Source organism: Aethalodelphis obliquidens, unplaced genomic scaffold (assembly GCF_003676395.1).
Source record: "Aethalodelphis obliquidens isolate GAN/ISIS:26980383/991018 unplaced genomic scaffold, ASM367639v1 scaffold14, whole genome shotgun sequence".
Classification (NCBI taxonomy): domain Eukaryota; kingdom Metazoa; phylum Chordata; class Mammalia; order Artiodactyla; family Delphinidae; genus Aethalodelphis; species Aethalodelphis obliquidens.
Genome location: NW_020837958.1, coordinates 33,963,345 through 33,984,986, shown reverse-complemented (window position 1 = coordinate 33,984,986; position 21,642 = coordinate 33,963,345). Strand labels below are relative to the sequence as shown.

Sequence of the window (21,642 nt, the reverse complement as noted above, 5' to 3'; positions counted from 1 at the left end):
GGTTCAAAGGATAAGGCAGGAGGATACGTTAGGAGGGTCCTTTCTGAAATGCAGGGCAATCAGAATCACTAGAGGAAAGTATAATACAATCTGTCACCTCCCAGCATGGTGGAGCCAGATGACAGGTGACCCATGTGTCACTGGGACAGCATAGGTGGGGAAGTTTGGCAGACCCTGGGTGCAAACATTACAGGAAAAGCTGTGTGTCTGGCCCAAGCATCACGCCCACATTCGGCTCAGAGGAACGCTCGAGGTTATCGTTCAGATGATAAAACAAATCTGAGATGCTGAACATTTTCTCACGCAGAAGTATTTGTTCTAAAGAGTTTTCCTCTTACTCCACTGGAATTCAGATTAAGAAAGCTAGTGTGCTGGGTTTTCACTTAAAGAGATTTGCCCTTTTCATACACATCAAAAGGAATTGTCAGCTTGGGTTTCATCTCTGATAGGTACCTACAGCAAACTCACATTAAAAATGGGATTTACGGGCTTCCCTGGTGGCACAGTGGTTGAGAGACCACCTGCCGATGCAGGGGACGCAGGTTCGTGCCCCGGTCCGGGAGGATCCCACGTGCCGCACAGCGCCTGGGCCCGTGGGCCATGGCCACTGGGCCTGCACGTCCGGAGCCTGTGCTCCGCGGCGGGAGAGGCCACAGCAGTGAGAGGCCCGCGTACCGCAAAAAAAAAAAAAGAAAAGAAAAAACAATGGGATTTACAAAAGAGATCAACATTGCAGTATAGCAGAACTGCAGGGGACCTAACAGATTACCTTTTATTTCCCACCTGAGGTTCAAGGTCACATGATAATATAGAAGCACAGTAGGAAATGTTTCCAAGACCTCTGCCTCTTGTGAGACAGGAGGACATTGTGGTCAGAGAACAGGGGATTAAACAGTCTTGCTGTCAAATCCTACATTTCCCATTTGCTAGATTGGTGACTTCAGACATTTCATTTCACTTTCTAATATTCAGTTTTCTTGTCTGTGCAACGTGTCACAAAAATGACACATTGCAAAAGTAGATGTGAGGATCAAATGAGAGAATTTCAACACCTAGCCCAAGTTTAGAGCCCACTAAGTGTGAGGTATAACTATTACCAGTGTAAGATTCCACTGATGATAAGATTCACCACCGCAGTAATAAGAACGTTTCAGGGCAGGAGGAAACACCACATTCTGCTGAGCTTGAGATTTATATATCCACCTGCCTACATGTCACCTCCACGTGTGTGTCTCTCAGGCATCGCAAGCTTACCTTGTCCAAAACCAAGTTCATGATTTCCTTCCCTGCCTCCCCAGATGTCCCTTCATCTTCCCCTCATCTGTCTAATAGCCCACGCCTGAAACCTACATAAATAATTATGTAACTCATCTGTAATTATGTCCTCTTCCTCCCCCTTCACAGCCAGTAATGCATCAGCAAATGCAGTCAGTTCTACCTCCTAAATATAGCTTAAATTTAATCACATCTCTCAATATGCACAGACAACATTCTGCTCCAATCATTTTTGTGTGGACAACTCTATCAATAGCCTTCTTTTTTTTTTTTTTTAACCAGGAATGTACAAATGTCCTTATTCAAAAATACAAAATAAATTATCTGTAGGTATGGACAATGACAGCAGTAAACCATTCTATGTTGTCAACTGAAACCAGTAACTGATGGTTATAGTGATTTTCTCAAACATCAGCCAGCCTTTTCTTCAGTCATCTCCTTCAACTGACCTCTCTTAAAGTTATTGGTGAGGAACGCTGCCTTGAGCTTCCTTTCACATCTCATTAATGATGGTAAAGCACTATTCTAGGAATCAGGACATGCCACCTCCCATCCCACCTCCCACCCCACCCGTTCCGCCCATTCCAGGATCATTCTCTTCTTTAGGAATTTCTGTGACTACGACTCCTACTGTAGTTAACAGAGAGGCCACTCCAGCAGCATCCAGTAAGGCACTTCTTACAACCTTAGTTGGATCGGTGATTCCTTTTTCCACCATATTCACAAAATCTCCAAGCATAGCGTCATAACCAACTTCTGAAGAAATTTGCAAAATTTTCTCAACTTCAACACCTGCATTCTTAGCAATGGTCATTGCAGGAATTTTGAGTGTTTTAAAAATAATTTCTATGCTAATTTTTTGATCTTCATTAGCTGGAGTTTTGAATCCAAGGCTGGAAGGCACTGAAGCAGGGCACAGCCCCTTCCCAAAACAATGCCTTCTTCAACAGCAGCTCACGTAGCATTAAGGGCATCTGTAACTCTGTCTTTCTTTCCATTCACTTCAACGTCACTTGTCCCACCAACCTTTAGCACAGCAACACCATCTGAGAGTTTTGCCAGACGTTCATTCAGTTTTTCCTTTTCGTATTCACTAGCTGTAATATCTAACTGCTCGATGATTTCTTGAATACGCTTTTCAATTTGAGCCTTGTCACCTTTTCCTTTCAAGAGCATGGCATCATCTTTGGTCACAATGATCTCTCCAACTTTTCCTAAGTCACGAGGCTGAACATCTTCAAGATTTAGAGTTAGCCCTTCTTCTCCAAATACTGTACCACCTGTAGCAATAGCCATGTCTTTAAGCTGGTTCTTTCTGTTGTCACCAAAACCTGGAGCTTTGATTGCTACAACCTGAAGACCAGCTTTCAGCCTATTCAAAACAAGTGTACTTAGCGCTTCTCCATCCACATCTTCAGCAATTATGACCAAGGGCTTATGGTGAGCGTTGGCAATTTCAAGAGCAGGAACAATGGACTGGACACCAAAATTTTCTTTTCACTCAACAGAACATACGCATCTTGGAATTCACATTTCTGACCTTTTGATGTATTAATAAAGTATGCAGAGATATACCCTCTATCAAACTTCATGCCTTCAATAATTTCTAATTTCGTCATTCAGTGTTTTTCCATCCTTTACTGTGATAACGCACTTTCTTCCAACCTTTTTCATCGCATCAGAAATGATGTTGCCAATTTCTTTGTCTCCATTGGCAGGAATCGTAGTAACCTGGGCTATCTCTTCTGGGGTTGCCACAGGTTTAGACTGCTTCTTAAGTTCAGCAATTACAGCATCAACAGCTAACATCACACCTCCCCTGATTTCCACTGGATTAGCACCTTTGCTAAGCTTCTCGAAGCCTTCCTTGGCGATAGAGCCAGTACAGTAGCAGTAGTGGTACCATCCCCACCCTCTTGTGTTATTGGCAACATCTTGAACAAGTTTAGCACCAATATTTTTATATTTATCTTTTAAGTCAATGGACGTTGCAACAGTCACACCATCTTTTGTCACTCTGGGACTTCCCCAACTCTGTTCAATAATCACTGTCCTTGCCTTTGGCTCCATAGTAACAGCTACAGCATCAGCTAAAAGGTCTGCACCTTGAAGCATTAAGGCTCGGGCATCCGCACCAAATTTTACATCTTTGGCATAAGCCCGAGTGAGATGAGAAGCCAGTGCCCTGGACACTGGCCTCATCTGGCGAAGGACTGAGGGTAATCAAAACGTTTCTGTGGGGCGGTGGCACGGCTTGCAGGCGACAAGACAGGCCGTCAGCGGCGAGTGAGGGACAGACTGCAGGGCACACACAGCAATGAGCCCGCGTCCCCTCCCTCCGCCTATCAGTAGCCTTCTAACAAGTTTTTTTGTTTGTTTGCAAGTTTGTTGCCGTCCAATCCATCTTCTAAAATTATAAATCAGATCATGTCCCTTCTCCGCTTTAATTCAATTCAACCATTATTTATTTAGTATTTCCTTCCTTTGTGCTGGGGGCTGTAATATGAGATGGGAATTTTGTCACTGAACGAAAACTATAAAGCCCATGACTTTTTGGAACTTACATTCTGTGCTTTTCATTGTGTCCCTCCGACTCCGAAAATTCATATGTTGAAGCCTTATCACCAGCCCTCCATCATGTGACTGTATTGGAGACAGAGCCTTTAAGGATGTGATGAAGGTCCAATAAGTTTGTAAGGACTGAATCCTGACCAGGGACTGTAGAGCTCTCTCTCTACCATGTAGGGCACAGGAGGATGGTGGCTGTCTGGAAGCCAGGAAGAGAGCTCTCACCAGAATCTGACCATGCTGGTTCCCTGATCTCAGACTTTCAGCCTTCAGAACTGTGAGAAAATAAACTTCTGTTGTTTAAGCCATCCAGTCTATGGTATTTTGTTATGGCAGCCGGAATTGACTAATACAGCACTCATTACAATTTGTAACTATACATCTATTCTTTGTTCCCTTTTATCAGCTGTCTGTCCCATTATACCATCAGCTCCAAGAGGGAAGGGGCTGTGTTTACTTTTTAAACATTGTATGCCAAATATTAAGCATGTAATTTTAAGCATTACATGCTCAATGTTAAACATTGTATGCCCAATGTCACCTATGGCAGGCGCCTACCAAATAACGTCAAATGAACGAAATTGCATTAAATGTACATATAAAGTTATAAGTTAAGTGATCATGTCCTGGTTTGCCCATGACAACATTGGTTCATGCCTGCTGGTCCAGTGTAACAGTTAGTGGTATCCTCTTTTACTCTCAAAAGTGTTCTGATTTGGATAATAAATTGTAATTTACTTATATATTTATTATTTATCTATATATGCCAAATTTATCAGGCACAACCTGATTTTAGAAACACTGAAACCCAAGATAAGCATCTGCCTTGAAATCATAGTATTACTAATATTTTCTCTCCCCTACGCCATGATTTCTTTATAGGACTACCAATTCTAAGGCAGTGAAAATGACACACGCCGTCAAGACCCTCACTCACTGATGAGCAGCATTTGAAGTAGGCATAATGAATAAAGCCAGACACACTGCATTGAGTGTGGCCAGCACTAAGCAAGGAAAGAGGTCCCGTTCATTAGACTATCCAAAACTAGAGAGAGAGCCCAGACACAGAGAGAGACAGGACCTTGGGGAGTAAATGTCTCCTGGGGGTGTTACTGGGGGTGACTATCTTCAGGGCTGACTTTATGTGCAGGTAAGCCCGCTTGATGGAAAAACTTGTGTGTAGGGATAATTTCTGTAAACTATCATTGGTAAGCACTGGGAAATTTTACTCATCAGGATCTTGCCCCTTGCATCGCTTTGCAAAGTGAAGAGCATTTGCAATGGGAGTAGATGTCTCTTAATTCCCCTTCTGCAATTTCAGATTTGTGAGTAGGAGGATTTTTCGAAAGCAAACCACAACACTGTTTGGATGGTGATCATGATGAGACAGATGCTGATGCTGAAGAGGACGAGGGGGAGGAGGGAGAAGAGGAGGAAGAGAGGAGGAGGGGGAGGAGAGGAAGAGGAGGAGGAGGGGGAGGAGGAGGAGGAGGAAGGGGAGGAGGAGGGGGAGGAGGAAGGGCAGGAGGAGGGGGAGGAGGAGGGAGAGGAGGAAGAGAGGGGGAGGGGAGGGAGAGGAAGGGGAGAGGAGGGGGAGGAAGGGGAGGAGAAAGAGGAGGAGGGGCGGGAGAAGGAAGTGGGGGGCAGTCCCTGCTCAGTTTCTATCAGTCATTCTGAGGAGCTGATTCTGGCCTTGCCTGGTGGTCCCTTCCTGGAAAATTGGAAACACGATGTAATGGTGGCAAAGAAGTTACCTTCCAAGGGCACAACACAAAGCAGCAGGCAGACTCAATTAAAGAAAGACAAAATACAAAACAAAAATCGAATAAGAAAAGGAGTGAGAAACTGACTCTCTGGAGCTTTAACATCCATTGCTGGCTCCCAGGTTTTTTACACTTTTGCTCTTGCTTTTTTCCCCAAATCTGGAAATTATACATTGAGACATTACTATTATCTAACCCACAGCCTATAATCAAATTTCATTAATGGTCCCAATAATGGCCTTTATAGCTATTTTCCACCTCGGTCCTAACTTTTTAACAAGGTAACATTTTCTTCAGCCTGGCCCTCAAACCCCTTTATCAGTTGTTACCTCTTCTGTGCAGTTTATTAATCTTACTTTGCTATGGCTCTCTCATTGAACACAATTAAAGAAACGTAAGTGTGAAGACCCTTCCAGAATAAAATTGTCCATGGGTCCTCTCCTTCTGCTCCCCACCATTTCTAGGTAATTGCTTCATTATGTACTTTTTTAATTGCTTTGTTCTTTAGGGATAAATTTTGCACTTATCTTTACTAACCGTAAAACTTACAACGTACTGTTAAGCTGTGTCTGTTCCACGGCTGCTTTGTAATTGCAGTCACTGCGTGGCTGGTGAGCTAAAGATAATGTGCTATGGCAAAGAACCTTCCTCTCAATGTTTTCAGATACCTTCTGGCTACCCAGCATGGCAGAATAATTGGTTCTGGGCTGCCTGGGGCGCTAAGCTCCCCTTCCATATAGAGATCGCAAGCAGAGAAGACCCCGATCCCGGAGGTTTAGGCTTCGTAGGCCCCAGGATGCTCAGATCTCAAGGGCCCTGGGAATTTCAGGCCCCACGGTCCCAGGAGGCCACGCCTAGTGGCACACACTCCAACAGAGCAGGGCTGGCTACAGCTGACCACCTAGAAAGACAATGTCAACTCCTCTCTCAAGGTCAAGTCCATATTTTCCCAGGGCCCTTGCACTTGGCCTGTGCCTGCAAGCAGTTTTCAAGGAATCCCTATCCCTCCATTCTTTTTTTTTTTTTTTTTTTTTTGTGGTATGCGGGCCCCCCACCGCTGTGGCCTCTCCCGTTGCGGAGCACAGGCTCCGGACGCGCAGGCTCAGCGGCCATGGCTCACGGGCCCAGCCGCTCCGCGGCACACGGGATCCTCCCGGACCGGGGCACGAATCCGCGCCCCCTGCATCGGCAGGAGGACTCTCAAGCACTGTGCCACCAGGGAAGCCCTCCCTCCATTCTTGGTCAAATAAAATCTCTAAACTCCTTGCCCCCTCAATCCCTCCTTTGAAATCTGTATTCTATCACCACCCCTTGACCCCAACTGTCCCCTCAAAGGCTTCTTCCACTTGCATCGGGATGCCCTTTCTCCACTCATATTCTCACAGTACCGGGCTTTAACGGCTTAGGCATCAGACAGAACCGTGTTCAAATCCCAGCTCCACCAAACTCTTTCTATGTGGGACCCGGGCAACTGACTCAACCTCTCTGAGCCTCAGTCTTCTTGTCTGTAAAATGAGGATAATAATTCTAGCCTCTTGTGGTTCTCAGGACGAAATGACATACAGCATAAAACTCACCAGGATGTAAGCTCTAAGAGGGTACAATGTAGACAATCCTGTTCACCACTGTATGCCCAGCGCTCAGCACAGTGTCTAGTATTAAATAAACAAAAGCACCGAGCACAAAGTAAACAATGAATAAATGGTAGCTATTATCATGTGGTCATCTTACCATGACTAGTGCAATCCTGAAATGCTTCCCATGACATCTGTGATTTTCTATTTTTTATTTTTCTAGTCAATTCTTATTTTTTCTATTTTTCTAGTCAATTCTTCTCTGTAACTATGGGCACCACCCTGCCACCTGCCCCATTTCCTTTGCCCATGCTCAATTCTAAAATCTCTTTCTAGTTCAGACTTTCATCCTCTCTGGGCTCCTCCATCCTTGTACCTTCCGTGGGCACACAGAGGGCACCTGATCCCCTGTCTCACCTCCAGATCTTCTCTTTACCTTTAGTTCTGGCTTCTTGCTGAAGTCAAGATCTGGGTATTACCTTTCTCCCCTAATGCCAAGTGCAGAACACAAGCAGCATAACAAATGTTTACTGTGTAAATAAACAGATGGACGAATAATGCGAGCTTTCTGGTTATTTCCATTGTTATTTCTAATATCAAACTTGCCCCATTTTTCCCCACAAACCAACTTTCTACACCAAAGACCCCTTTCTTAGTCAATGGTACCCCCAAATCTCTCAGCATCTGGGCTTGAAATCTCAATGCCATTTTTGTCAAACTTTAATAACTCATTTATAAGGACCATGAAAGGCTACGTCTTGACCTCCAATGAGCACTCAGACCACTATTAGCATCTAACACAGCGCTAAGGGAACACATGGACAATGCCTTAGCAAAAGTTTTGAGTCGGGCTTCCCTGGTGGCTCAGTGGTTGAGAGTCTGCCTGCCGATGCAGGGGACATGGGTTCGTGTCCCGGTCTGGGAAGATCCCACATGCCGTGGAGTGGCTGGGCCCGTGAGCCATGGCAGCTAAACCTGCGCGTCCGGAGCCTGTGCTCCGCAATGGGGGAGGCCACAACGGTGAGAGGCCTGCGTACCAAAAAAAAAAAAAAAGTTTTGAGTCGCTGGGAAAATGCCCTTAGGAAGAACAAAAGCCCGCAACCTTGAAACCTGTGTCTCATGTCTTGAAATCCTTGGCCTCAAAAGACGGCATAGATGGAATAGTTATTCCACTGTACGGTTTGCAGCCTCCTGTGGACTTTATTTACCCCATGACAGCAGCTGAAGGACAATGCCACGGCAGATCCCAGTTCACAAAAGAATGATACAAAACGGTGGCAGCCCATGACACCCTCCATCCCCCGCCCCCCCCACCCCCAGAAGGACGTGTTGCTCTAAGCTTGCGGGTTATTCTGAACTCTAGCTCCAGCTGGCTTGGACCAACCATAACATTTAGAAGCAACAGACTAAAATCCAATTTAAGGTGTTTAATTTTCTCCATCTCCAGGGACGGGGGGTGGGTCAGAGAATCTGCATGTAGGCTTTCTATGAGATGTTGCTTCTGGGGGTCTCCTGAGACCTTTCCAGTTGAGCGAGCACACTGGTGCCCACACCCCTTCTCTTCCTTTTCACGTCTGTCACTGTGCTGGCAGAGACTAGTCGATGTACCTAAAATCGTGGTATCCAGTGTTCTTAATTAGCGTCCTTGTTCTCACCCAAGGCTGGGTGATGTCAGCAATGAGCTTACTCAGCCTTCTAAGCCCTCTGGGGAGAACCGTGTGGTCCCTCGGGCGCTTCAGTATCCTGCAGGGTTAACAAGCACACATACATTTGCTTGGGCCTCTTTCACTAGTAATTTTAGCAAAGTCTCTAGCCCTTTAACCCTAGATATATTTTGTAAAAGTTTCAAATAATGGCAATGCCTATTCTGGGCAGTTGCTATATCCCCTACTTTGCTTTCTCTTCCTCCTCTGTGTCTCTGGCTCCCTGAACCCAGGTTTCTGACCTCCTGTTACCAGCTCTTCTCATTTGGCAGTTCCTCAATCTACCTCCTTTCTGACCCTCTGGACTCTGGCTTTCAGCTCAGTTCTTGTCTCTGTCACCACCTCCAGTTTTGATGTCTCCTGCGACCTCAGGTGAAGACATTGCGCGGTACTGTCTGAACCAGGCCCCGACTCCCATGAGGGATTTGGGCTGAAACCTCAAGCACTGAAACAGTACTGTGGTCCTTTTCCAAAGCGATGCTGACCCAGGTTAGCTCCTGAAATTAAACTTTATGCCGTGGACAATTTTAAACCCTGAAGGCAGAGGTGGATGGGCATCGTGACACAGTGATAAGGTATGAACCTTGAAACCACTCAGGCTGGTTCTTATCTTGAGTGATTTGGGGAGGCATTTTATCCTATTACTTCCAGCTTCCTGACTTACAAAATGGGGATAACAACACGGGCCTCATGGGACTTACATAAAAATTAACAAGATAATATAAACAAAGTGATAGGTCAAGAGCATCCAATAAATGGAAGTTCCTCCTCTCGTTATTGTTATGATTAATAATATTATCATCATCTTCCAGACCTGTGGCCTAATACCGCTACCAACTGTGGAGCATGTATCTGCTTTATGAAATAATAATCTTCTGTTGCCCAAGAGTTGATGTCACTAAACCAACTCTTAGACGTTTCAGACCTAGGAAGGCCAATGTTAGAAATCAAGGAAATGTCTGTCTGGACTCTCCCAGTAATAGGTCACCCACCATAAGTTCACCTTTTCCTTTTCCTTAAGTCATTGATGAAAATGTTGGACAAGCCAGGATGAGCAAAGAGCCCACCGAAGGCCACCCGCTGGATTGCCAATGACCACTCTTTTTCTCCATCTGACTGCTCTACCTTGTCTGTCACTGGCCCTCTCTTTTAGCCCCATGTTACAGACCCCCAGTTCCCAGCCTTAGAGTTCAGCCACAGTCATGCTCTTTCTCAGCTGTCACTTTGCACGTGTCACCTCAACTCTCTGGAACACCTGTCCTCCTCTTCCCACCTGAATAACACACCTTCATTGCTTAGGCCCAGCCTAAATGCTGCCTCCTTTGTGAAGCCTCAGCCAGCTCCAGGGGTAGAGGGGTCACTCCCTCTTGGGTGCTACTGTAAAGCACACAGCATCTTTCATCCTTGCCATTTTGGTCCATAGCACTGGGTTATGCCTTACTTAGTGCTTCAACCCAAATTATATTCACAATGATGAATTTTCATCCAGGAAGTATTTTCTGGAATAAATGTCATTAAGGGACTTTAATTCTCTTGGTCAATTTTCTATATAATGTAATTAAAATATATTTCCTTTTATGCTAATTTTCAAATTTTATTTTACTAGACTTATGTTCATGGGGTTAATACTTTTTTGCATTGATTTTACAACTAAGATATGACTTATCTACCAGCAATTTTTAAATCTACATCTTTTTTACAATTTGGCCTCCATCACAGTGTTTTCTTTTGTGGTCATGATTTCAACCAAGTTTAGTTTTCCTGAATCAAATTTTACAGATGTAAATTATATTACTATTCATTTCTTCAATCAATTTTTTAGCTTTTAAAATGTTTACTGTGTTCATTTTTGTTTGTTGCTTTAGTTCGTGTTGATGATCTTTACTACTACTCATAATTTGGAAAAAGAATAATAGTTTGCATTTTTTTTTTTTTTAGAACTCTCACAAGAAATAGTGTCAGCCGTTTCTCTGAGTTGTATACTTACTACAGTCGCCATTGGTAGATCAAAAAACACAGAAGTCCTTAAAGTCACAATGGAGGAAGGGATCAAAACATCCTGTTTAAGCTCATGACATTTTCTATAATCTGTTAGATTAGTATTGATACTTAGAAGATGGGGAGGTGGTTGTCTCTCCCACTAGACTGAGGGCCACTCAAAGACAGGGTCTATGTCATTCACCTCCAGTTTCCCAGCACCTGGCAAGAATGAATGAATGAATACACACATAAATGAACCCACAAGGAGATCATGAGAAATCTGATCTGATTTCTTACTGAAAGCCACTACACTATGCCTATCTATATAAGGCATAATGGTTTCTGAAGCCACTCTTCCTGGGTTGAAATCTCAGCTTTACCATTTTCTTTTAACATCTTTATTGGAGTATAATTGCTTTCAATGGTGTGTCAGTTTCTGCTGTATAACAGAGTGAATCAGCTATACATATACATATATCCCCATATCTCCTCTCTCTTGCTTCTCCCTCCCACCCTCCCTATCCCACCCCTCTAGGTGGACACAAAGCACCGAGCTGATCTCCCTGTGCTATGCAGCTGCTTCCGACTAGCTAGCTATTTACATTTGGTAGTGTATATATGTCCTACTATTTTCCTAGGGCAAGTTATATCACTTCTCTGTGCTTCAGTATACCCTCCTGGAAGTGGGGGTAATAAAAGATTCTACATGACAAGGTTGCTGCAAGGATTAAGGGAGTTAATACATGTAAAGCACTTAGGACAGTAGCTCACATATAATTACTGCTACACTACTATTAACTATTAGTATTTTGGTCATAAATCTCATCTCTTTCTAGTAATACCGAGGGGTGGTCATGTTCATGTCCTATTATAGGGAGCTCACGATTCCATTAGGCATCCCTTCCTTTTTATGATTCTAATATTTGTTTCTCATATTGAATTGATAACTACATCCATTACAGCTTCCACCCCACTGTTCATGGCTCTAACTTTCTGAGATATATAGAATAAAATTCTCTTACACTTGACTGGTCTTCAAATTTGAAACCTGTTCATTGAGCACATACTACGTTCCAAGCATCAGTGTGAAAATTAAGTAGCCATAAATCTTGACATTAAGTATTTTAAAGTCTAGATAGGAAGGAAGTGGGAAAGGTGATATTTCTGTCTCTCACAGATCTTCTCTTCCTTTGAATCCAAGATCTCCATGATACACAGTTGGCAAACCAGAATCGAACTTACAAACTTAATATAACTTACAAACATTTTTAAGTTTGAACTTACAAACAATATAAAGGCTACATAATTAAAATCGTGTGATATTAGTATATGAATACACTCACAGATTAATGGAGCTAGAGTAGAAAATCCAGAAACAGACCCAAATATGTACGGCAATTTAGTCTATGATAAAGGTAGTATTGCAAACCAGTGAGGAAAAGATGTAATTTTAAATAGAAGGTGTTAGGATAACTGGATGGCCATATAGAAAAATAAGACATTGGGTCCATTCCTCACACCAGACATCAGGATCAATTCTGAATAAGTCAGAGATTAAAATGTAAAAAATACAACCTTACAAGTATTAGAAAACAACATAGGTGAATTTTTCTTTACCCTTATAGTGGGTAAACTTTACTCTGTCTAAACTCTGGAAGCAAGAAGGAAAAAGACTTTTGCTTACATTAAAACAAACAAACAAACAAACAAAAACTTGCATGGCAAAAAAACACCAGAAGAAAAATTAAAAGACAAGTAACAAAAAACAAGTAACACACTGAGAGAAAATATTTGCAATGTATATGATAGGTAAAGTATTACCATCCCTAATGTGTAAAGAGACTCTAAAAATAAAGATGAACGATCCTGCAGGAAAATGGGCCAAAGATATGAAAAGCCCATGGAAAAAAGAAATGCAAATGGCCTTAATCATGTGAAAAGCTGTTCAGCCTAGGTCTTAATAAGCGAAATGCAAATTAAAACTACTCTGAAAGCCACTTCTCATCTGTCAGATTGGCAACACCCCAAATATTCCACAACATACTTTGTTGGTTGACTGCGAGGAAACAGGCACCTTCATCATTCCTGGTGGGAAAAATACTACCCCTCTGCAAGGATATTTGATGATGTCTAGCAAAATTACACATGCATTTGCCCTTTGACCTCACAATTTCACTTTTAGGAACCTATTCAAACAATAGTCCAGAAAAATATGAAAAACTGTATGCACAAGACAATTCATTGTAGAACTGTGCCCTCAACAAGAAACTGGTAGAATAAACCATGGAATGTGCATTCATTGGAATACCATGCAGCTATGAAAAAACAATAAGGAATACCCCTATATACTATTATAGTCTTCAGAAAAAAATTTATATAATAAAATAGTGAAAAGTGTGCATAGCATACTACCATTTATCTAAGAAAGAGGAGATGTAAATATATACATATTCCCTTTTATTTTTTTAAAGTGTAAAGTAAAGCAAAATGTTTATGTTAGAGGTAGCAATGAAACAGGATAAAGAGACAGCAAGACATTAAGTACCTTGTGATAAAAGTACACGCGTACTGCCTATGAAACATTCTTGCTACAAAATCGAACCTACATCTCTGGGTCTAACTAGCAATGTAGAAGAAATATATGGAACAGAAGGACATGTTAGATGACGTCAGGGGAAAGCAATCAGGAAAATCTAGACTGTGGGAGTCTCCACAGGACAAATAACCTGATGTCTTTAAAAATAAATTACAAGGAGAAAAAAGAGATGGAGAAAGAAATCCAGTAGATTAATAGAGACTTGCAAGATATATTAATCAACTGGATCTTGATTCAAGAAACAATTGTAAAACAAAGTAAAAAAATGTTATGAGAGAATTGGGGGAAATTTGAACACTGATTGAATATTTGATGGTATTAAGGAATTGTTTTCAGTACTTTTAGGACGGAAATAGTATTGTGATCATGTTTCTTTTAAAAAGTTCTTCTCTATTTTAAATGCATAATGAAATTTTTTTTGATGATATAATGTCTGAGATTTGCTTCAAAATAACTGGAGTTGGGGAGGATTGGGTAGGGACAGAGATTAAAACCAAATTGTTCATGAGTTGATAATGTTGATACTGGGTGACGGATGCAAGGGGATTTATTATACTATTCTCTCTATTTTTGGATATGTTTGAAGTTGTTCATAATAAAGAGTTTTTTTAAAAAATCCTATTTATGATAAAATATTTGGGATATGGAGTACAATATCCTAGATACTATATTACATGTTTTAGAGGACATTTGTACCTAAATTCTAAGGTTCTAAATTCCCTTCCTATATGAGGGACCACATCATGTGTAATACTTGGGCCCATGGAACCTGAAAGGGTCCCTGACCCCTGGCAACTAAGCATGGGCCTATAATCTAGGTTTAGCCAACTGTATGCTCTAATGCAGTACTTTGAATTTTGGTGACTGTCACCAAGCCCCAAGCAATGGGACTTGCTTATAGTAGGACTACAATACTCCTTACAAATTAAAGCATGCTTAAAAAAATAAAGCACTATATGAAACGTATGGTTGTATATTTATGCAATATATACATCTACATGTATAATAGTAATAGATATGATCATGTTTAGTATAGAGCACTTTATAGATGACAGAGTACTTAAATTGATTTCTTGTTAACTTTGTTGCTAAAATAATGATTTTAATAATAAGATAATAAACCATACAATGAATTAACTTTTTTGGCCAATATAAACATTTTAAATTGTATAACACTATTAGGGTAATAATATCTGGCTTGCCTATAGCACTTGATTGCTGTGTACATTAACCAGGATAACTGTAGGGAAAGAGCTTTGAAAATACAGATGTCAAGAAGCTTACCGCCTATGTTTTCTTCTAGGAGTTTTATGATTTCAGGTCTTACGCTCAGGTCTTTAATCCACTTTAGGTTAATTTTTGTGTATGGTGTTAGACAACGGTCCAGTTTCATTATTTTGCGTATGGCTGTCCAGTTTTTCCAATACTATTTATTGAAGAGATCATCTTTTCTCTGTTGTATATTCTTGGCTCATTAGTTGTAAATTAATTGACCATTTATGCATGAGTTTATTTCTGGGATCTCTATTCTGTTCCATTGATCTATGTGTCTGACTTTATGCCAATACCATACTGTTTTGATTTACAATTTTTCTTAAGTGCTATTTTGGTTGCATTTCACATAACGTAATATGTAGTATATTTGCTATCATTCAGTTCAAAATATTTTCAAATTTCTAGTATAATTTCTTCTTTGACCTATGAGTTATTCAGAAATGTTTCACAATTTCCAAAAATATGGCTTCTGCCTATACTTTTTAGTTATGGATTTTTAATTTAATTCCATCGTGGTCGGATAACATGTTTTATGTGATGTTACTCCCTTGAAACTGTTCAATTTTGTAGTTGTTAGATGCAGTGTTATATATATGCCCATTTGATTCAAACTATTAATTATGTTGGTCTATCAATTACTGGGAAAATTTATTAAAATCCTCAACTACATTAGTGGTGATGTTGATGTCTCCTTGAAATTCTATCCATTTTTACTTCATATAAATTAAAGTTGTGCAATTAGGCACATAAAAACTTACAACTGTTATATATTCCTGATGGGCTTAACATATTATCATCTTGTAGAAATCTTCCTTATTTATCCTAAAGTATTTTGTAATGGTATTTCTTCTAATATTAACATAACTACAGCAACTTTCTTCTGATTGGTATTTACCTGTTATGACTTCTTCCATTCGTTTATATCTTAACTTTTCTATATTATTATATTTCAGGTTTATATTGATAAAGAGCCTACAGATATTTTTTAAAATCTAGTCTAAAAATGTTAGTCTTTTAATTTGGCCCATGTAAATTTACCATATTTACTGATAGATTTGGATTTATTTCTACCATTTTATATGTTTTTTTCTTGTATCACCTGTTTTATTTCTCTTTCTTACCATTTTCATATTTCATTTTTCCCCTCTACTACTTTGGAAGTTATACTTTTTATACATATGATTTTCATGGCCCCCCAAGAAATTTTAATATGGTTAATTTATCAGAATTTAAAGTCAAGCAGAATCTTTTCCATCTTCATTAATAATATAGGCATTTTAGGGCACTTTATTTACAATCACCCCTCCCAACTTATTTGCAATTGTCATCATACACTGTAGTTTTAATTTGTTTTTATAACTTTGCAATACATTATTTACCATGAATATTTCTTTAGATTTACTCATATATGAGCTAATTATTCTCTTTTTATCTCAGATTTCCTTCTTGGCTCATTTTCCTTATACCTGAAGTATGTCTTTTAAAATTTATTTTATTGAGGATCTGTTAGTAGCACACTCAGTTTTTGTGTGTCAGAAAATGGCTTTCTTCTTCCCTATTTTTGAAGGATTTTTTAAATTGAGTATACATATAAAAGTTGATATTTTCTCTCAGATATTGAAGATATTATTTCATGGTCTTCTGGATTCCATTATTGCCATTGGAAAATCCACTGTTATTCTAATTATCATTAAATTTTAGGTAGTCTATCTTTTCTCTCTGACTGCTGTAAGATCTCCTTTGTCTTTGGCTTTCTGTGGTTCCACTATGATATTTCTAAATGTGAATATTTTTGTATTTATCCTGCTTTGGATAGGTTGACTTCCTACATCTGAGGATTGGTGTCTTTCATCAGTATGGGAACATTTTCAGTCATTATATATTCAAATATTGCTTTTGTCTAATCCTCTTTCTATCATCTCCATTTGGAATTCTAAGATATTAGACACTCCCTCTCATTTTTACATGTCTCTCAACCTCTTTCTTTCATATTTTTGTCTTTGCCTTCCTGGGGTAATGTTGAATAATTTCTTCAGCTCTGTTTTCCAGTTTACTCAATTTTTTTTCCTTTAACAATATCCATCTAGCTGTTTAATTCATCCATTAAGCTTTCAATTCACATTTTTATATTTCTCATGTTTGAAATTCTATTTTTATACTAATATGACTGGTCTTTTTATAGTCCCTTGCTTCTTACTCATAATTTCAATCTCTTTTTATTTATTTAAATATATTATACAACTTATTTGATATCCTACTTCTGATAGATTCAATACTTGAAGACTTTGTATATCACATTTGGCTATCTAATGCTTTTGCTGGTGTTTGCTCTTGGTTCTTTCTTTTTCCCTTGTCTGGTTCATGATTTAAAAAAAAACAACAAAAACTGAACTCACATTCCTTGGAACTCTAGCTGTGAGAAGTTTTGTAGCTTGGGTTAAAGGGGTTTTTCCCAGAGAGGATTCATGTACACTTTTGCAGATGCCTAAGAACTTCTAACAGCTTTAAGTTAAATTCTCCTCTCAAGATTTTCTGAACCACGAAGTATTTTGATTTTGAATGATAGATCCAAGGGAAGGATTCACAGAAGAGAATTTTTCCTTTCCTCCTAGCACAAGATTGAGACAGGCGATTTTCACTCTAATGACGAAAATGTGGGTGGGAGTATTTCTAGCCCATCTTTATACTCAGATAATGGGCCTTTGCAGTTCCAGCTTTATGGGAGGTAAAGGGTAGGGAATATTTTACTAGATTCTTAATGCTGGTCAAGCCTTAGGCTTTGTATCCTGTCCTCTGCATACTCCATGAAACTGGGAAATCACAAACTTCAAATCATCACGTTCTTCAAATATAATGGACTCAGGCTTTCTCTGATTCCTACTTTCACTTAGGTTTTGGTGTCTGTATTGATTTCCTTGGGTTGTTATAACAAAGTACTGCAAACTGGATCACCTAAAACTACAAAAAATGTATTCTCTCACAGTTCTGAAGGCTAGAAGTCTGAAATCAAGTATTTGTAGGCCATGCTCTCCCCAGAGCCTCTAGGGGAGGATCCTTCCTTGCCTCTTCCAGCTTCTGGTAGCCCCAGGCATTCTGTGGTTTGTGGCATCATAACTCCAATCTCTGTCTCCGTCTTCACATGATTATCTTCCCTCTGTGTCTGTCTGTGCCCAGATTTTCCTTCTCTTATAAGGACACTAGTTATATTGGATTAGGGCCCACCCTAATGCAGTATGACCTCATCTTAACCTGATTATATCTGCAAAGATCCTATTTCCAAATAAGATCATATTCACAGGTACAGGGGGTTAGAATTTCAACATATTTTAAAGGGGACTCAACTGAACAGATAACGGTTTCTAACAACTTCTTAATTCCTTGCCAGCTCTTGAATACTTTCTTATATATTCTAGTATTTTATAGCCATCATCTGTATAATCTGTCTCCTATTCAATGTCAGCTCTTACTTCTCACGCTTTTCATTCTGCTTGCCCACAGCAGTTCTTCTTTTCCCCACTGAGTTGTGGACTTATAAACTGGGCGGAAAAAAAAAGGCTTATTAGAATTGAGTGCAAAATAAGAATAAGGCTTTAAATGAGGACTCAGTAGACACAACTGTGAGTAAAGCAGAAGAAAATTACTGCATGGACATTGTAATGCTCTTTTGGGAATGCTCAAAGGACTTTTATCCCTAGGTCACTGTGGTATATCTAGCTAGCGAGGCTTTTGAATCATAAAGATCTGGGGTTGAATCTTTTCTCTACCTCTTATAAGTCATATGACCTTGAGAACATATTATGTAAGCTCTTTATTTCACAATTTTCTCATCTGAAAAAAGGAGTATTATGATAACAGCTACTTTTTAGGGTGTTTTGTAGATGGATTATATAAGTACAGTGCCAGAGCAGGTAATGAATAATTGTGCAAACAGCTCTATTTCTGTGTTCCAAATGGGTAAGGACTTTGAATAAGTTGCCTCTAAATAAATGAGGGGAGGAAAGCAATGTCTCTCATTTTTACATATAATCCTGGGGAGTCACCGAAGGGAGATCCTAGATGGAGAAAGTGAGGCACTGAGATGTTAACTCATAAACATGAAAGAAAAACACTAATAACCACACAAAATGTGAACCTCTATTTTGAAGATGGCTGGAGGTTCTGTATCCCTTTAGCGGGGACCTGGAATTGAAATTCAAATTAACTAGCCCCTCCCTCTGTCCTCAGCTCTGCCAGCCAACAAGTTGTTGGGTCCCAGCTCTAAGAGCCACCTTTCCTTCAACTCCATGATACTTCACCTCTGTCAAAGGGGAGGGAAGAGACAGAGAAGAAAAAGCTAGGCAACATTTTATACTGTATTTGACACCCCAAGCATCAAACCCCCAAATTTTAAACAAGTATTTGAGAGCCTCACCCAGGCCCACACTCCAGAGCAGCTTTATAATCTAGGCAAGGAAAACCCAGGAGCCTCCCACCACTCCGTGATTGACTCACATACGTGCTGGAAGCACAGTTCACAAATCTAATTCCTTTCTCCATTCCTAGACATTTTTAGCCAGAGAACATAAGTGACTGGAGGCGGTCCTGCCCGCTCAGCCAATTCCCAGCAGCAGCTCCTAGTAAAAAATATTATGTTTGGGGGCAAGCATTTATCCAGGAACGCGCGGAAATGAGATGGTGAGGATGCAAATGGTAAATAAATGACCAGTGTAGGGAGAGCGGAGACGCGAGGGTGATAATGCAGCCTCTGTCCTCTATGAATATATTAGTTCCCCAATAAGCCCACGCATCTTGACTGTCTCCAAAGAGATTTCTCTGGGTTTCAGTGAAAACAGGTGTCTGGAAGCGTTTCCTAAGCTCGGCTTCAGGCAGCCTGCTCCTGCCGCCAGACCTCAAAGCCCTAGTATTAAGTCTGGGTGACAAGTCAGGCCCACACTGCCTGCCAGGCTATTGGAGGTATTGTGAGATGCTCACTGGAGGTGCCCAGTCTCCCCTCAGGGCAGGGCGAGGACTGTCCAGGGCCAGCTGACTGCCCAGTGGGTTGGAGATAGGAGGTAAGGAGGGTGTACTCAAGCTGGAGTCCTTGAGAGGACACCAAAGATTAGGAACAAGAGACGCCAGATACAGACACTAAGGCCAAAGGGGCAAGAATGGGGTCACTAGTGGGAACCAGGCAGATACTGGGTGGACTGCATGGGGGGCAGGCGGCGAGGGGGAACATCTCAGATGATTGCCATGAACACCAGCAGGTACAAGGGCTGGCCAGGGGCTGGCGAGCCTGTAGCGCATGGTGTGCCAGGCTGCTTAAAGAGCCCTGTGGAGAGGACCGTGGGGGCCATTGTGAGGACAAGCACAGCTTGTATGTTGGTTTCTTCATGAGGCTAGGACCACAGCCTAGACAGAGGGGTGGGCTTCCCTGTAGTGGACGAGGTCCTTCCTTGTATCCATGATCACATTTCTGTCACCTGCCAAGGGGCCTAATGTGTCCCTCAGTCATAGGGATGGGGTTCATTTTGGAGTTATCTTTGCATGGGCCGAGTGAAAGGGGCCAGAGCCTTGGAAATGTTCCTGTAGGATGAGGTTAAATTGTACCTGGTGTGGATTCACACCACACGTTGATAACTGCAAAGGGCCCTGTACCTTGGGGCAGGATGGCGGATATCTCTGGAAAGTAGTGTGAGGCATGTATGGGCCTGAGGGTCTGACCAACACGTGGTGGGTCAGAAACCCACATGGAGTGAGCCTGGCTGTGTTTTGCTGTTTATTCCCCGTGAGTTTATTTCTCTGGAGCCCTCTCTTGACAAAGTCTTTAGGAAGGCTCTGTTGGCCACTGTGGGGGAGATGGAGAATAACAGAGTGAGAAATCCCAAAGGGAGGTGACAGTATAAGGAAGTGACTATGAGGGTCCCTCCTGTCCAGCAGCCCCTTCCTGGAGCACCCCTTTGCTCACCCCTGAGAAGTCTGTGTTTGATTTTAGCCAAGATGTCACCCTTGATTTGGGAGCTCAAATCTCCCATGTCCCCACCCCAGCCAAAGTAGTTTCTGATGTTCTTTTCTTCCTGAAAATTCTATAGTTCCCTACCTGTGTCTCTATCCCATCCCCACCAGCCCTGATCACATACACATGGACCAAGGTTAGGCACTGGACGTCCAGAATCAGTCCATCACCCTCAACCCTGAGCCCCATTTCTCCACTCCTGGACTCATTCACCCTCTGGGGAGCTGAGCCACGCCCTATGGGTGGGAAACCCTGCTCACCCTGATCCCGAGCTCGACGTTCTCGCCTCCGTAGACCTCCATGCCTTCATCCAGTAAGCCGATCTCCTGGAAGTATTGCCGGTCCACAATGAAGCAGCCAATGAGTGCAGGGCTCCTGCAGAGCATGGGGACATGGCCAGTGGTTAGCAGAGGGGTTGTCTCATGGAGGCCGCCAGAGCAGTAAGAGCAGTGCTGCCTTCCTGCCAGGAGGATCTGGTCCTCTCCCTTCGTTTGCTGCCAGAACTGGTGTGGGCCTTGCTCTCCAAGTGGCCCTCCTGGATCCACCCTCACCAGCTATTCCAGGGAGGTTGTTTCAGCAGGGCAGTGGGAGACAGCTTGTGTCCTGGGACCAGCCGTCACTTCTGGTGGTGCTTGCATGTATGTCAGCCCAGAGAAGTAGTGCTCAGCCTACCAGTCTACATTGCATGACTGTGTCTCTGGCTGCCCTGACCCCTGCACTCTGAACTGCATAGCCAGTTTTTGTTTCTACCCGGGCACCCACACCAACTTTCCCACCCTTCACCTTGGTCCCTTTAGAGAGACGAGTTGGGGCTTTGGATAGCATGGTAAATCATTTGGATTTTATCTGTAGGTAAATGAGTGTCCAAGAAGAATTTTAAGCAGACAGTGGTATAAGCAGATCTGTGTTTGGA

At 41.6% G+C, this 21,642-nt stretch overlaps 1 protein-coding gene and 1 pseudogene across 4 annotated transcripts in view; both read right to left on the bottom strand.

Moving 5' to 3' along the window:
* Positions 1–21,642, bottom strand: part of GALNT18 (polypeptide N-acetylgalactosaminyltransferase 18) — a 350,064-nt gene that overhangs the window by 81,184 nt on the left and 247,238 nt on the right. For all 4 annotated transcript variants that reach the window (XM_027115378.1, XM_027115380.1, XM_027115379.1 and 1 more), the window contains exon 6: positions 20,990–21,104. In XM_027115378.1, coding sequence (XP_026971179.1) covers positions 20,990–21,104 — 115 coding nt within the window. The remainder of the gene's footprint in view (positions 1–20,989; positions 21,105–21,642) is intronic.
* On the bottom strand, positions 1,927–3,987 carry LOC113624999 (60 kDa heat shock protein, mitochondrial pseudogene; annotated as a pseudogene).